At 42.5% G+C, this 16,536-nt stretch overlaps 1 protein-coding gene across 3 annotated transcripts in view; it reads left to right on the plus strand.

Moving 5' to 3' along the window:
* Window positions 1–16,536, plus strand: part of cacna1ea (calcium channel, voltage-dependent, R type, alpha 1E subunit a) — a 108,901-nt gene that overhangs the window by 79,057 nt on the left and 13,308 nt on the right. For all 3 annotated transcript variants that reach the window (XM_084922143.1, XM_084922144.1, XM_084922145.1), the window contains 17 exons: window positions 1,695–1,762; window positions 1,937–2,028; window positions 4,540–5,424; window positions 6,263–6,507; window positions 6,993–7,104; window positions 8,511–8,640; window positions 9,112–9,171; window positions 9,502–9,608; window positions 10,019–10,115; window positions 12,228–12,388; window positions 12,629–12,766; window positions 13,493–13,694; window positions 13,966–14,130; window positions 14,883–14,993; window positions 15,081–15,161; window positions 15,247–15,432; window positions 15,536–15,627. In XM_084922143.1, coding sequence (XP_084778269.1) covers window positions 1,695–1,762; window positions 1,937–2,028; window positions 4,540–5,424; window positions 6,263–6,507; window positions 6,993–7,104; window positions 8,511–8,640; window positions 9,112–9,171; window positions 9,502–9,608; window positions 10,019–10,115; window positions 12,228–12,388; window positions 12,629–12,766; window positions 13,493–13,694; window positions 13,966–14,130; window positions 14,883–14,993; window positions 15,081–15,161; window positions 15,247–15,432; window positions 15,536–15,627 — 2,932 coding nt within the window. The remainder of the gene's footprint in view (window positions 1–1,694; window positions 1,763–1,936; window positions 2,029–4,539; window positions 5,425–6,262; window positions 6,508–6,992; window positions 7,105–8,510; window positions 8,641–9,111; window positions 9,172–9,501; window positions 9,609–10,018; window positions 10,116–12,227; window positions 12,389–12,628; window positions 12,767–13,492; window positions 13,695–13,965; window positions 14,131–14,882; window positions 14,994–15,080; window positions 15,162–15,246; window positions 15,433–15,535; window positions 15,628–16,536) is intronic.

Consider the following 16,536-nt stretch of genomic DNA (forward strand, 5'->3'; position numbering starts at 1 on the left):
GTTCACTCTCCCGTTTGATCTCATTTGTAAAGCTTAACATATCGATTTGTGTTAGATTCTTGAATTCCAATTAAGAGAGTGGAAGACACTGTATACAAACAGACATGTGAAGCAGACAGATCAATAATATTGACCGTCTGCTCGATGTCCTTCATGAACTCCTTCTAGTTGTCCTTTGTCTATAGGAGGAGGAAGCTTTTTACATTTTTGGAAATTTCTCTTTTACCAAATGGACAAAAACTGCCTACAGCTAACTAGAAAGTGATTAAAAGTAAAGAACTATTATATACATAAAGAACTATATACATCATTTGGTCTCAACCAAACCTACACTCACTGGATCTTTCATTAGGTACTCCTTTCAAGTGCTGGTTTGGCCCTTTTGCCTTCAAAACCTGTTTGTCTTATTTGTGACATGGATTCAACAAGGTGATAGAAAGAGGAGATTTTGCCCCTTATTGACATGATAGCGCCACACAGTTGTTGCAGATTTATTGGTAGCACATCCATAATGCAAAACTGTCCCACCATACCCCAAAAGGATCGAGATCTTAGTACTGTGGAGGTCATTTGGGCTCATTTTAATGACCTCCACAGTACTAAGAAACCAGTTTGAGGTGATTTGAGCTTTGTGACTTGGTGCATTAACCTACTGGAATTAGCCTCCAGTAGATGGGTACACTGTGTAAAGAGGTGGTTAGCAGCAATACTAAGGTAGGTGTTAAATGATGCTCAGTTGGTACTAATAAAGAAAATATCCACCATACCATTGCATCACCTTCCTGAGCCACTAACAGAAGGAAGGATCCATCCATGCTTTAATGTTGTTTGTGTTTTGTCCCCACCATCCAAATGTCTCAGCAGAAATCAAAACTCATTAAACTAGGAAATGTTTTTCCAATTTTCTGTTGTCCAGTTTTGGGAGCCCATGCTAAATTGTAGCCTCAATTTCCTGCTTTTAACTGACAGAAGTGGCATCTGGCGTGGTCTTTGCTGTTGTAGCCCATCTGTTTCAGTGTTCAATGCCGTGTGTTCACAGATGCACTTACCTTGGTGCATCTGGTAAGTGCACCAAGGTAAGTGCACTGGTGGTGGTCAGAGGGCCCGGTGACGCCAGTATCCGGCAGCCTCGCCTCTGTCAGTGCGCCCCAGGGTGGCTGTGGCTACAATGTAGCTGCCATCACCAGTGTGTGAATGTGTGGATGACTGGATGTGTAAAGCGCTTTGGGGTCCTTAGGGACTAGTAAAGCGCTATACAAATACAGGCCATTTGGTTGGAGCAAGTGCTTATTTGAGTAACTGCACAAAGCAATCTGGTCATTGTCCTCTGACCACTGGTATTACTGTCAGAAGGCATTTTTTCCCAGATAACTGCTGCTCTCTGCATATTTTCATTTTTTTTTATTTTTTGGGACCATTCTCTGTAAACCCTTAGAGATGTTTGTGGAGGAAAATCTCAGTAGATCAGCAAATTGTAAAATCATCCAACCAACCCATCTGGCGCCAACAATCATCCCTCATTGATGGTCATTGTTGTCAGACCTTGAACATTTTTGAACAGGGACACAATGTCGCTGTCACAGTGCTGTTGCACAGGTGCAACGTGGTTTTTATGATTTCAGTCTGCAGTACTGTGGTGCATCTGTCTCTTAACAAAGAGTTCATCTGTTAGTCCTTAACACAGGTGTAACCAGACACTTTGCTTAATGTCTTCTTGGCCATTGCTGTGGATAACCTTGCCAATGCACAAGAGCTAACAAAGGTAATAAAACATGAATAACAAAAAAGCTTCATTTAATCCAGCTCTCTTTATTAATGCTGAGTAGTTTTAAAAATCTCCCCTCTTTATTTTTCGCTGTCTGATTTTATTCCATTATTTAAAATTACAGATGTTACAGCTGTTCATTTCCTCTTCATCTTCTCTTCTTTTGATCAGGATGAAGAGGAAGCAGAGGCAGCGTTCAACCAGAAGCATGCTCTGCAGAAGGCGAAGGAGGTTGGACCATTGTCCTCCTTCATGTCCTCAGAGTAAGTGCTGTATGCAGCCTCTCCTGCCTGACCTCCTCTCCTCCCTCTCTCTATCTCGTCCTCCCTCTTGTTCCCTTCTTCAGCCAAGAAGTGTGTCTAGTCGTCCATGTGGTGCAATAGATTTTGGATTACTAATAAAACTACAGAATGTAGAACGGTTAGATGTGCCATCAGTACAAACGATGACTAAATCGAGTGTCTCTCGGTGCTGGCTCGTAAACGTTAAACATCACTTAGAGGTTGTCGAGTGAATCGGTTTTAGGTGCTGTCCCACTCCAGACTTATTGGTACGTGTCCACTGAAAGGTCTACTATCTATCCTCTGCCTGACCCCTGCTCTGTAACTTGCTCCTAATTGAAGTCTATGTCTCCATGGTTACTGGCTCCACTCTGGGGTGGGAGGTGCTGACATAGTTGTTATGGAAACAGGAGTACTTAGGATCCAAATTAAGGGTGGTGTGTCCATTACAGTAATACACGCCTGTGCCGCTGCAAAGCAGATGTTTTCACTGGAAAATGTTATTAATAAAATGATGTGACCTTATTTTCTCAGTGTCCAGGTCTCCAGCTTTCAGAATAGATGCTTTTGTTTTTTGTCCTTGGGAACTGATTGAACATTGCTTTGACATAGTTGGTGGAAGTGCATGTGCATGAACACAGGTGGGGACCTCCTGCTCCGTACGCACGCTGTGTATTGAGAACCAAGCGGTTTGTTGCATGGGCATGAAGAAGATTCTATGGGAACACAGAATATTAACATAAATTACTTCCTTTATTTATTCTGTCTCTGTCTTTCATTCTTGAGACCTTGCCCTTTTTGTTAAAGGTTCTTGATGAAGAAAACAAAGATGAAAACAAAACAGAAGAAAATTGCTGAGTATTAACTTCACTTGAACCAGACGAGGGTCCGGGTTCTTATCAGAGCCCGTAGAGCAGACTGGGAGGGTCAACTTGACAGAGGACACTTTGAACTTTAAGGGTTTCGGGTCTCATCTCTGATGTCAGCAGTGAAACTGTAGCAGTGCCTGCCCCTGCTAGCCCCGAAGAAAGTTTTTGCATGGCAGCATTTCCTAAGTTAAAAAAGTGCAAGACGCTGCACGTCGGAGGTTGATTATTGTCCCATCTTGGGAAACGCATGCTTCTGGTCAGCATGATCAAAGAAAAACAGAAAGATATGCACGCACACTCACCCAGAATGGAACATTTTGGTGTGTGCTCAGTTTTTCTTTCACCGGGAAGTCTTTAATCCCACTCTCAAACACTCCTCAGTATTCCGAGTATTTTCAAGCTAACATTTAGAAGCTCGGCACTCGAATTCCCCCGTTAGCTCTACTAGCATGAATGCTAATCTGTGAGTGCTCTGAAGTGGCAGTCGTGTTCAGAGCTGCATCCCAATGTGCTGGTTTTGTTCAAAGGGTGTCTGGAAATGTACTCTTTGTCTGCTGACGGAGCCCATCTCTGTGTTTTCTACCTGTCCTCATACCATAGCTCAGAATGTGTAACATTTCAGTCTACTCAAGATTTTTTATCTATGTTGTGCTTACTGTTAATGTTTATTAATGTTGTTTAATTGTTTCTGATACTGTTACCATCTTGTTTGTCAATGTGCTGCTTGGCTCCAGCGGGGAGACACACCAAAGCATCTGGAATCCCTTTAATCTCATTCAGAATATTTTTTTCAAAGCAATGTGGGAATAAATGTGGCATTAATATTTCATTTTATTTATGTGTGCAGAATTCAGAAAATAGTTTCTTCCCTCCAGCAATGAATAATAAATTCACAACAGCTGGTAAATGGCACGAACAGTCTGGATAGTTGTTTTCACGGCCGCGTCTTTGTGTGAGGCGCCAGTTTGCTGTGTGTCTCCTGGCCTGTTTTGTCTCTGCTTACAAAGCACTAATGTCTTGTTTTCAACCAATCGCTCATTGATAACACGGATCACACAAGAGTCCACGCTCCAGTAAGTAACGCTGTCTGTTCAACTCTCTGAATCTCTCACTCATAGACTCATCCTGTGTGGTGTTCTGTCCGTGCTCTGTCCTGTACCTTCCGACTCTCCAGCATCATTTGAAGCTACATTTCTTTCTAAGACTTATTCCACTGACATCATTTTGCATCTTAGCATTTTTGTTTTTCAATTCGCACGACAATTCCTGGCTTATTTTTTCACCCAACATCTTCATCGAAAAACAAAAAAGTTGCTTCATGTTGGATGAAGTTTCTCTTTGTAACTGGTAAATCACTCGAACATCAACCCCAAGCACTTGCGGTGTGCTGTGATGTTAATGTGATGTACATGTTTTGACTGCAAACGTACATTTCATAAATCAAAAATTAAAAAATGAAGAGTTTCAATCAAATCAAATCACCCATGACAGACGTAGATCTATACATTACGACAGCTAAAATAAAACCATTTCAGCACGAATGCTTACAGAAACCTTATTTTAAACCTGCTTAATGCTTTCTGTCTACATATGCTGACATCGTACCTCATTTTCCTTTTTCCAGGGGAAGCCGCAGGAGGCGGCCCTATCTGTACAGGAAACGAGCCATTCACCGCAGCAGGCCTACCTATGCCTGCTCCCTGGAGGAGGCCCATGGCAGTGTCAGGGAGGGCCGTCCACCCCCACCACTCAACCCCTCTAACTCTTTCATGTCCAGGAGAGAGAGAGGAAAGAGGATGACCATGTCAGTGTGGGAGCAGAGGACCAGCCAGCTGCGGAGACACCGCCAGATGTCCAGCCGAGAGATCCTGTTCAGTAGCCCCACCGAAGAGAAAGACGTTCCTCCTGCCTCGAGCCAGGCTCAGGTACGTCCACTTTCGCTGCACCGCAAGGCCGTGCAAACACCGTCAGGGAGTATAAAGCATCTGACAGATCCCCTAGCCTCCCCAGCCAAGACCCAGCCTTCAGGCTCCTCCATATCTGTGGATGTACCACTGGATGCAGCTCTGTCTGGTGACATACCCGAATCAGTGGAGCCAGAATCAGCGGATCCCACTGATTCTGTGTTCAGGACCATACCAGAGCCGCCTGATTCAGTGCCCATCCCTCAGAGCAAAAACCTGGATGTTAATCAGAGTCACAAACACGTCAGTGAGCGTCACAGCCCCAGATTGAATGGTGAGCGTCAACACAGGGCAGTAAAGAAGTTCAGACCTCCAGATAATGGGGAGGCACTGACTCCAGACATGGGAGGTCGTGGTGGAAACAGGGGCAGTAAGGACTTGTATCACTATGACCATCACACCAGGACCAGAAGTCAGGGGTCTTCTCCTGCAAACGGAGGCCAGGCGGCGAGCTGCTCTGTCGTCGGGGACAAGAAGAGTAACCCTGGGAAAGCAGAAGACGCTAAAAACAAAGAGGGAGACGTCTCCGAGCATGAGGAGAGCAGGTGAGACACACAAACATGTCTTTGTAGTAGCTGAGGTTATTTGGCAGTTAAAGTTTAAGGGCGATGGAGTGATCAAATGGAAAGGGAGAATGCCATCCCAGCAGAGGGCCCAGGTTAGATACATCCCAGGAGATCACATTTTAATCTCAATACTTAATTATGGGACTTGGAAAAAATGTAGCAACATGTTACAATGGAGAAAAAACACAATAATAAGATAACAAATTAATAGCTTTTTTCTTTCATGCACCTTTGACCATTTTAATGAAATTCAAACCTAATTTAATCTAATATTCGTTTTCAAAAGATAAATCTAACGTTTCTGCGAGGAATCGCTGACCAAAGTGTGCGTGGATTTGCAGTTGTTTGAACTAGCATGCCACAGCTTAAGGTCCTTTCATCAACCATTCATTGGCACCTGTACATAAAATTATCTCCCTATTCTCCATCCATGTCAGCAAAGCTGACAAACGATCTGGCAAACAAGATGCAAGAGACGATCTAATCTGTCATGGTTTTTGGTCATTTCATGCCACGTCAGAGATGTTGAAAGGACCGAGGTCAACATTTCACACTTGGCTTTAAACTGCTGTTTTCATTGATCTCAGTATGTTTCCTTTAAGTCTTTATTTGTAAAACTCTCATTTGTGTGACCAGTGACTGAACTGTACTACTCTAATCTCTTCTTATGTCTTTTATACTCAAACTTTTATTTCTTCTCCAGCTTTGGAGTCGATAGATTTGCCACCCAGCAGCAGCTGTCCTGCTGCGAGCGTGTCACAGCAGGACAGCTGCTGCTCACATCTGTCCGGTAACGTGTTCCTCTCTCCATCTCCAGACTGAGTGATAAGAGTGCAGAAGGGGACAGCGCTCCAGCAGATAACCAGAGCCACACTGGTGATCAGTGTCCCCAGAAGCAAGAAGAACCTCCTCAGCCTTCAGAGCCGCCTGCGCCTGCTGTCCCAGAGGATAACAAAGAAGAAACAGAGATGCAGCAGGAACGGGATAAATCTCAGCTGAGCTCCAGTGTGATCGTCGAAGTGCCCAATGTGCAGTCATCTCTCGAGCTCTCCACAATCAAAGGTAATGGACCAAATGTAGATTTGTGATTTTCAGGTCATTTCTTGTTTTCTCTAATGACTTGTGACGAGGCTGCTGGTATTTGCAGCCTTGTCTGAAAGCTCATCAGTGATCGTTTACGTGGGACTGGTTTCCATTCTCACAGGTGGATGATCTGCAGCTATTATAAACTCAAAAAAGCATTTTTGAAATGTTCTAGTAAAGCTCTGAGTGAGGATGCAGTTATAGGGACGTGCTTGATCTCATATCTATTACACTTAATTTACATTGTAGCCTCCAGAGATAAAGCATTCTAGGAAACAGTGAGTCATGTCATCACCTAAGCCGGGCCCCACAGTTCACAGCTTACCGCTGCTAGACTTCATCACCTCTCGCTGGATTTTTCCCCACAGAAAACTTTCAGTGTTTAGGTTGGCTTCTGAGGCTAATGCTGTCCTAGTGGGCAGACTGTGATAAAAACAGAATCTCCTTCTCCTGACCTCCTGCAGTCAACAGTAAGGACCCTGAACAGTGTAAGTCAGAGAAGGAGGAATCAGAAGAGACGAAGCCGGCCAACTCTGTGATCCCAGACAGTATGTTCATCTTCAAACCTGACAACCCGTAAGTTGCTGTCTCTTACATGGACTATTGTATCATGTCTGTGTGACGGGGGAATAATAGTGCAGTAGGATTGCAGAGAGTTCTGCTCTCCTCTAGTTGCCAGACAACCTCACAGTAAGTAATGCCTGGATTATCTGGGCTTGAGCCCATTGGATTTCAAGCAGCCAACTCTCAAAATACTTTGTTAAATTAACGGTGCATTCAAGTGCACCTTGTAAACCCAAAAGCCAATAATTAAAAGGAGAAATAAGTAGTTTAATATGGCTTTAAGTGTCAGTGGTTTTATACATCTGGCATTTTCTCAGTCTTAAATGAAGACCAAGGGGTTTGTTTTTAGAGGTTTCAGTCTTTAAAAGCAAACAATTCATTAAATTAAACAGCTAACAGCTGCAGAATATTCATGCATTCAGCCTGTGAATGTGAAAAACACATGATTGCTGTCAGCGTAGCATGAGTAGAATAATTCATGACATTTTGCAAAAACTGGTGGTCCAGTCAAATGTAGCGATACACTTGGATTTAAGCCTTTAAAGCCAAAGTGTTTGATTCATGAGTTTTAGTACATTTTGGAGATTTCTGTGTTATGTTTTGTTTTGTTTTTTCGGACAAAAAGCAAAATAAGCAAAACTAAAAATTGCAAAAATGCCAATAATATGATAAACATTTAAAATCATTTATGCAAATTAACATTTTCTCTAAATTATTTCATGGTTCAGGCTTTAAAGGGTTAAATCCACTTAGCTGTTTGTTTTGTTACCTGTGCCTCTTAACTTCAATATTTAATATGAAATCATCTTAAAATGCAACAACACAAAATGCTGTCAGTAAATATTCCTGTGCAACTGTTGCTAACACAACGCTCTGCAGTGTGTCACCCTTTAATACTCACATATGGAAATCTCCAAACACTGAAGGAAGCAAACCTGTGGCAGAGTTCATCAATTACAAGGCTCTGTGACGTGTTATGCATCGTCATGAAATGACAGTCAGAAACATTTCTTCAGAGACGCCTTTCAGAGCGACGTTTTCTACCTGTGAGATGTCGCAGACAGCAAATTGAGGAAGAAGCTGCAGCTCTCACTCTTGTGTTCTGATAAAGATGATCCGGCACTCAACAGAAATGTTTCTAGGATTTGTCATGACTCTAAATCCTCTTAATTTATCTTTTATTTAGTTGCTTTTCAGTCTGAAACAGCACAGCTTGGTGACATAAGGAGAAGTTGGAACCGAATGGGATATTTGTTTGAAATGAACAAAAAAGAAAACAAAATGTCGATTTATTTTAAATTCTCCATTTTCATATGAATTTGTAATCCTTGCATATTAGTGTATAAACTGTGGCTAAACTTCTTTGTAAATAAGGTACCAATCTGTGCCTTACGTGGTCTCCACTCTGCTCTCTCCAGTGTGCGCCGAGCGTGTCATTATGTGGTGAACCTCAGGTACTTTGAGATGTCCATCCTTCTGGTCATTGCTGCTAGTAGTATCGCACTGGCTGCTGAGGACCCTGTAGCCACCTCGTCGCACTGGAATAAGGTTTGTGTTCACACTAATGTACGAATCACCTGTCTGAGGCAGGTGTTACACGATTGTCTCAGTGGAGGATCAACTCTTTCTGCTTTTTTAATCACTCTCATCCTGAGATATGAGTTCAATTACGCTTTATCAGCACTGTGGGTTTCTCAGCTCCCCTCAGGTAAGCAGATTAAATATCATTAAGAACAGAAGGGGAAAAAATCCTTAAACTGTTTTGCAAAAGGCCGCTTGATGGGGGGAGCTATTATATCTGATGAGTGTGGCAAATGAGGTCTGAAACACACTGAGCCTGGTTATTCACTGGAGGAGCAGGGCTAATCCTGTGCTGCATTAATGTCATTTCAGGGGACTTTTTCCTGCTAAGCGACTATCAGGAAGCATATGAAAGAAAAAACATTGTGAAATCGTTTTCTGCGCCCTTTGTGTGTCATCTCTGATATTTCTAAAGCGTCTCTGGCTGTGACTTTACAGGTTCTGCGCTATTTTGACTACGTGTTCACTGGAGTCTTCACATTTGAAATGATAATAAAGGTGAGTTATTATGTAAAAATGTCAGAAGAAATGGTGCTGAATCATGTAAATGTATCTAATGGGTTTAAATTCAAAGACATCTTGTGGTTTAGCTGGATGAGTTCAGTAACAGATCACAGAACAAACACAGAAAAACGGTTTCTTATGAAAACATATCTGACTACCAAAGACGTTGAAGTAACCGGTTTTATGTTAGAATTAGGACCCTCTGCTGTGTTTCAGCCTTGAAGTAACAAACATGAATTTATTGCAGCAAGTTGAGGGCTGTAATCTTTCCTCGCTGACTCATTGTCATCTCTAACTCGCCGCGTGGCTCTGTGCTGTCTCCAGATGATTGATCAGGGTCTGATTCTTCACGATGGCTCCTACTTCAGAGACCTGTGGAACATGCTCGACTTCGTCGTAGTGGTGGGAGCGCTGGTGGCCTTCGCCCTCACGTCAGTCACGTGATTTATTTTTATTACTCTCATGAGCTAATCATATGTCTTAACACAAAAGTGTCTCTAAATCAACTGTAAGTTATCTTTTGCATCAGTCTGTTCCATTTCCTTTATGGGGTTGTAACTGTTGTTATAAATGTCCCTCTCTCCTGCTTTAACTGTCTGTGGATGATGCCTCTGTGGGATTGACCAGCAGCAATGTGATGGGGTAAAAGACTAAGAAAAGTCCTCTCTTATGAAAAATACTAACTTTAAATGTAGTCATTTAAATTTCTGCAGAATGCCAAATTAGTAAAACATGTTATACATGTTGTGACAGTGGGTTAAAGGTGGAAAAAGCAGTTCTGCGAATAAGAAGAGGCAAAAATGGGACATTAACGATGTTCACACTGTGTGTTTCTGTACAGAAATAACAAAGGACGGGATATCAAAACCATCAAATCTCTGAGGGTGTTGCGCGTCCTCAGACCACTGAAGACCATCAAGAGGCTTCCTAAACTAAAGGTGTGAAATGCTTTTGACTGTAGTTGGCTCATTTGTCTGTTTTGGTTTTGATGAGTTTTGGTTTTAAAAGACAGAATTGAAATTTGGTAAAAATGTTGACAGTCATATACGTTTGTATGTCAGAGCTCAAGCTGCATGTTGCTTCAGGTTTAGAGTTTCCTTTGTTTCCTGTTATGTCAGTTCACTTTTATTTATGTAGCACTAAATCCCAACAACAGTTACGTCGTGGTAAGACCCGACGATAACACGGAGAACTTTTATGCCTGCGTTAGCTGTGTACTACAACAGGTTACATATGCAATGTTCCTTCAAACCTGCGCACGCGACACGGTCACTGCGCACAGGAACTCTGCGCTGCGCACAAAAAAGCTCAACCAGAATTGAAATTAAAATAAATACGTAACATTCTGTGTTGTTTTGCAATGTGAGTCAGTAAGTGACGGGTGACTGGCTGCTCCAGCCTTATAATGCGATTCACATTAGTATTATGCAGCTAATCAACGTCGCTGACAGGCTGTGACAGCGTCCTTATGTGCCGCCACCAGTGTTTTAGCGGCGTGGCTGATGCGGAGTGAAGACACACTAATGACAACGTGTACAACCAGTGGAGATGTGAGCAGGACAGACGGAAAAATTGACGGGAAAAGTGTGGACTTCAAACTATATACCAGCTTTTATAAAACGAGAGTTATTATTCATTATGTTTTTTATTGTGTTTTTTTCCTGAATAGTGTCGTTGTTTTTTTTACCACGGGAAGAAATGGTAAAAACTGCTTTTTCTAAGGAAAGCGCTCGAAAGCACTCTGCCTGTAAGTTTAAAAAAAAAAAAAACACCCTTTCCTATTGGTGGATAAATATCCCATGTCAACCAATCAAGAAATGACATGGCAACGCGGCATTTGGTTGTTTAGGAAGAGGGGGAAGTTTTAGGAGTGACGGCAGCGAGAGAGCGAAAGAGAGAGTTTTGAGATGTTAGAGATTTGTGACGTTTAGCGTGTTTGGAGTCTACAGTTAGTGTGTTGTGTAGTAGATAGTTTTGCTGTGTGTGTCAGAACAATGAGTGACTGCTGAATGTGCTGCCAAAAAGCTACTAAAGGCAGATTACAATGAAAATACTGTCTCCAGGTTAAAAACAGGTGGAGTGATACACCTGCTGTCTGCAGGTATCAGGCTCCTTTCTCTTACAGTGGACAGAAATTGTTTTTTGGAGTGGCACAAATAATTTGTGTGGCATCCTATTTGATGCAGAACAGCTGATTGTTCTGTAAATAGTTATTTTAAAAAACGCATTGACTGCATTTTTAGACAAATAGCTGCAAATAACTTTGTTGTTTGCAAAATTCAGTTACTTTTTTTTAACTAGTAACTATAATTAATTACTTTTTCAAAATGGCTTGCCCAACATTGGTCATTATATGCTGTATTTTGCAGACAAAGAGTTACAGGATTCTCTCCCAGACCACAGCAGGAACTTCACGCAGAGCTTTATAAAAAAAATGTTAAGTTGTGTTTTCAAAATTGCAATTCAACTTATTTTACTTCCAGTAGTGCCAACATGCTACACAGGTCATGAACAAGATTTTTTTTCATTGTTAAGTGAGTTATAGCACTTAATTAAAAGTATTATAACAGAAATGCTGTAATTAGATTTTTTTAGTAAACCATGTAACTTGGATGGATTAGATGCTGGTGTGACCACAGTGCACACGTCTGCTGCTGCTCACAGTGGTCCAAGGGACGCTCAGGGAGTTTGTGTTTTTGCTCTGACACATGAGGAATTAGAGGGAACCTTGCACATGAGTGTCTGTTCTGTGTTTTTCTTATAACTGTTTGTTGCAAACCAGAGAGAACAGAAACAAAATGAACAGACGGACAAGAGTAATAAACCATGAGCAGCAAACTGTGAGCACTGAAGCGTGGAGACCCGTTCTAACTGATCAGATCTCCAAATCTGCTGTTGATACCGTCAGAAAGCCTGGAGAAGTTTTGCTCAGGACCACTGTAAAAATAGCGAGGTGGTCTGGCTTCCTGGAAGCAAAATATAAAGAAGCGGGGACTGGCCATGGTTGATCAGAATCTGTAAGGCTTTCTACATGTGTTCCTCTCTTCCAGGCGGTGTTTGACTGCGTAGTGACGTCTCTGAAGAACGTCTTCAACATCTTAATCGTCTACAAGCTTTTTATGTTCATCTTTGCCGTCATCGCTGTTCAACTCTTCAAGGGGAAGTTTTTCTACTGCACCGATAGTTCGAAGGACACAGAGAAAGACTGCCAGTAATGCTCTCTTATATCTCTACATTTTATATATTTAATTCTAACTTGAAAATATTTGAGGAGAATGCGGTTAATAAACCTGAATGTGTAAGCGTGATGGTATGAACGTCTGTGTGTTGAGTTGGGTGTGGTTGAAGTTGAGGCTGAGGGTGGGAGGTGAAGCAGGGGGCAAAGGGAAACCAAGACCAGTGACGACAATGACAAAAACAACCTCACCACGATGGTTGTATTTTCCTTCAGGGGTTACTATATTGACTACGGGAAAGACAAGAAAGAGGTGAAGAGAAGAGAGTGGAAGAGGCATGAGTTCCACTACGACAACGTCATCTGGGCGCTCCTTACTCTCTTCACGGTTTCCACTGGAGAGGGATGGCCTCAGTGAGTTAACTTTAGATATTCGTGCCAATTTCAGCTTTCTGTCATTGGAGCCTTGTTTAATTTTATGTGCATTTATAACAATTTAACATCTGGCTTGTCCTCTGGTTCCAGTGTGACCTTTCATGAAGGAAATTTATTAGATGTGATTCATTCAAGAACTATATTGCAATTTTTTAATCTCAGGCTACAGATTAAACGGGGCTCGTGGGTTTGCACTGTCCCAGCCCTTCTTAATTGGCAGTTGCCAGGAAATAAACCTTTGGAAATGATTTCCGCAGCCACTTGGGAAATTGGTATTTGCTCTCCATCCTGGCGAACAAATTCTTAAAAACAATTTCAGAAGAAAAAGCTGCTGTAACACATGATCTAATAATGTTCAGAAAGAGAAAATTCTGCACAGAGTAAAGCTTTCTGGCACAACTTCACTACTTCCAGGAGGCACGGAGAAGAAGGCTGAAGCTCCAGCAGCGCTTCTAGACTTTGTTGTTTTTGCTTGAGCAGCATTTTGGTCTGCAGCCTTCATCAGGGGCGTCACCGATGACGAAACGTGTCGCTCTTTACACTACAGGCGTTGCTGGAGCTTCTTCAAAATTTCCTCCACACACCGTCTTAGGTTTTGGGGGACTGATATGAAGGCTGATGTAAAAGCTGTTTGGTTCTTGTTGGTCATGGTTTGATTAGCATCTACATCAGCATTGGTTTAGCATTGCACCGCTGCTTTCCCAGGGTTCTGCAGCACTCTGTGGATGTGACAGAAGAGGACAGAGGTCCGAGCCACGGCAACAGGATGGAGATGTCGATCTTCTACGTCATCTACTTTGTCGTCTTCCCGTTCTTTTTCGTCAACATTTTTGTGGCTCTCATCATCATCACCTTCCAGGAGCAGGGAGATAAGATGATGGAGGAGTGCAGCCTGGAGAAGAATGAGGTGATGACATGCAGCAAGAAGACATACAGGAATCAGTATTGGTACAATCTAGTGAAATTAAATATGCTAGTTAGGATGCTGCTCGCAGCTCTTCTTGGCAGTCAATAATGTTAAAGATCAGACATGGAAAAGCCCCATCAATCAAAAATACAGCACACAATTCATTCTCTTTGCTTTTGTCTAATCAGAATTTCCTCACATTTATTTTACGGCACAGCTGATTCTTTGTGCTTACTGCCGTGTTTTAACTGTCGTTCTCTCTGTATTTCAGAGGGCATGCATAGACTTTGCCATCAGCGCCAAGCCCCTGACCCGATACATGCCGCAGAATCGGCACACGTTCCAGTACCGTTTGTGGCATTTCGTTGTGTCGCCTTCATTCGAGTACACCGTCCTGGCCATGATTGCGCTCAACACTATCGTGCTGATGATGAAGGTGAGGAAAAGGAGGAAACGACAGGAAAGAAATCAGAGAACTTATTAAATTTTGCATTTTTTAATGAGAGCAGAGCATTAGATTAGTGATAAATGAAAGCAGAAGCGCTATTATCTGCCTCGCGTCTTTCCTTTCTCTGCAGTGACTACTTAGTCTGGTGTGTTATTTTCCACACATCCGTTTGTTGATAGGAAAGCACACCTTGCATCACTTCTCAGCAACATATTCTGTGATGAAAGTGCGACTGTTAACACTTTGGGTTTAAAATAAGCCGAGGTGCGTCACTCTGCAGTAAAATAAAGGATGTGCTCGTCTCTCGGCGCCGCCTGAACGCGCTGTGATGTTTGCGTTTGGATCTGCTGATGTTTTTGCAGTATTTATTTTCTGATCTGGCCTCTTCTGGGGTTGTGCTGGTTGTTCAGACAGACAGGCGCTCAGTGACTCAGCCTGTATTAAATATTGATCTATAATGTCCGTGCGCTGCTATTTTGCATGACCTCATTAACTGTGGCCGCCGCCCCTAGAGGAATGACTCCTTTTATAGTGCGACAGATGAGAGGTGCAGAGACAGAGGCACTATTTATGGGTCTGGAGGAATCTTCCATCAACCTGCAGATCTACAGAGTGCAGGGTTCACACCCATCAGAGAGGAGGTTGATGCGCAGTGAACAGGCTGGAAAACGATCCACTTCTTTAGCTTCCTCATAATAAAGATCACTTTATATTCACATGTGCCGCTTTTGTGTTTTCAGTATTACTCTGCCCCGCCGGCGTACGAGGCTGTGCTGAAGCACCTGAACACGGCTTTCACTGTTCTCTTCTCTGTCGAGTGCATCCTTAAGATCTTGGCCTTTGGCTTTCTGGTGAGAGGAGACAAAAACACGCAAAGCCTTAGAGTGAATTCAACAAGTGTTTGGAAATGACTCAGAACAGCTTTCCTGTTTCAACAGAACTACTTTCGAGACACGTGGAACATTTTTGACTTCATCACCGTTTTGGGCAGCATCACTGAGATCGTGGTAGACCTGCAGGTAAAAAAAAGCACTATTAAATGTTCCTCTGTTTCAATATGCTGTCACAGTATTCAACTTCTCCCATCTTGTGTCTCTCTGCCAGTTTGTTGATACGATCAACATGAGTTTCTTGAAGCTGTTCCGAGCAGCCCGTCTGATTAAACTGCTAAGACAAGGCTACACCATCCGTATTCTGTTGTGGACCTTTGTTCAGTCCTTTAAGGCTTTGCCCTACGTCTGCCTGCTCATTGCCATGCTCTTCTTCATCTATGCCATCATTGGCATGCAGGTGAGAAGTTCCCCTGCATCCTAGGTGTATTTTTATGGTGAAACAAATCCTTCAGAGTAACAGTAAGTTTGTCCTCGTTTGCCTGTTTGTGTGTGTCAATCAGGTGTTTGGGAACATTAAGTTGGACGAGGAGAAGCACATTAACCAGCACAACAACTTTAAATCCTTCTCTGGTGCTCTGATGCTGCTATTCAGGTAGGACACTTCAGTACCTGCAACCTGATTAAAATAGATGCACTATTGGAAGCTATGTAATCTAAAAATGTGGGTTCAGTTAACAGCGCTCCAGTTCAGCTGCTAAATACGTTTCTCTATTGTAGTCTGAATTATGTCGCGAGATTACAGTAGCGAAGAGCTTTACTGTCCCAGTGTCCCCTGAGTCAAGTGCACTGAACTTCTTACCTCGTTATCAAATTGCTTGGCAGACACTTTGAGAGTTTTAACAGATTAGTGTAAACAGATGTCTGGAAGAAAGCGTTGAGTGATTGAGTTGTGTTGATGTCTCATGGTGGAGTTCAACATTGTTCTCATGTGTCATAAATTTCAAGGATGACTGTGTGGCAGGTAAGGTAGGACCCAAATGCAGGAGAAACTCCGAAAGAATCTCCGAGGCAGCAGAACTACTGAAGTAGACAAAATAATTCTGGAAAAGCAGAAACTAAGAACCACGGACCACACGGCGCACACGGGAAACTGAGACAATAGACACACAGGCAACAGGTGGGAACACAGCTGATACTAATAATAGACTAAAGGGAAAGCAAAACATAACACACAGGACAATGGACTGTCAAAATAAAACAGGAAGTAAAAAACACCAGGAGTCCAGGACTAAGACATGCCAGCTTCACAGAGCTAACACAGCTGGGGAGACAGAGAGGTAAAAAACTGTAATCCTCTGTAAAAAGTAAATAAGAACAAATGAAAATCTCATCTATATGTTATTTACAGTAGAACACAAAAATGTCTCAGGAGAGCTGGGGACAGGAAACTAGGACACCAAAGGAAACATGAGCAAACAAAAGAAACGTCAATGAAAAATGGGCAAACTGGGTTGTTGACTCATACATTCAGGACATGTCAAGGTTTTAGTCTATTAAGTAT

This window comes from Perissodus microlepis, chromosome 23 (genome assembly GCF_051167445.1).
Source record: "Perissodus microlepis isolate ML-2025 ecotype Zambia chromosome 23, ASM5116744v1, whole genome shotgun sequence".
NCBI lineage: Eukaryota > Metazoa > Chordata > Actinopteri > Cichliformes > Cichlidae > Perissodus > Perissodus microlepis.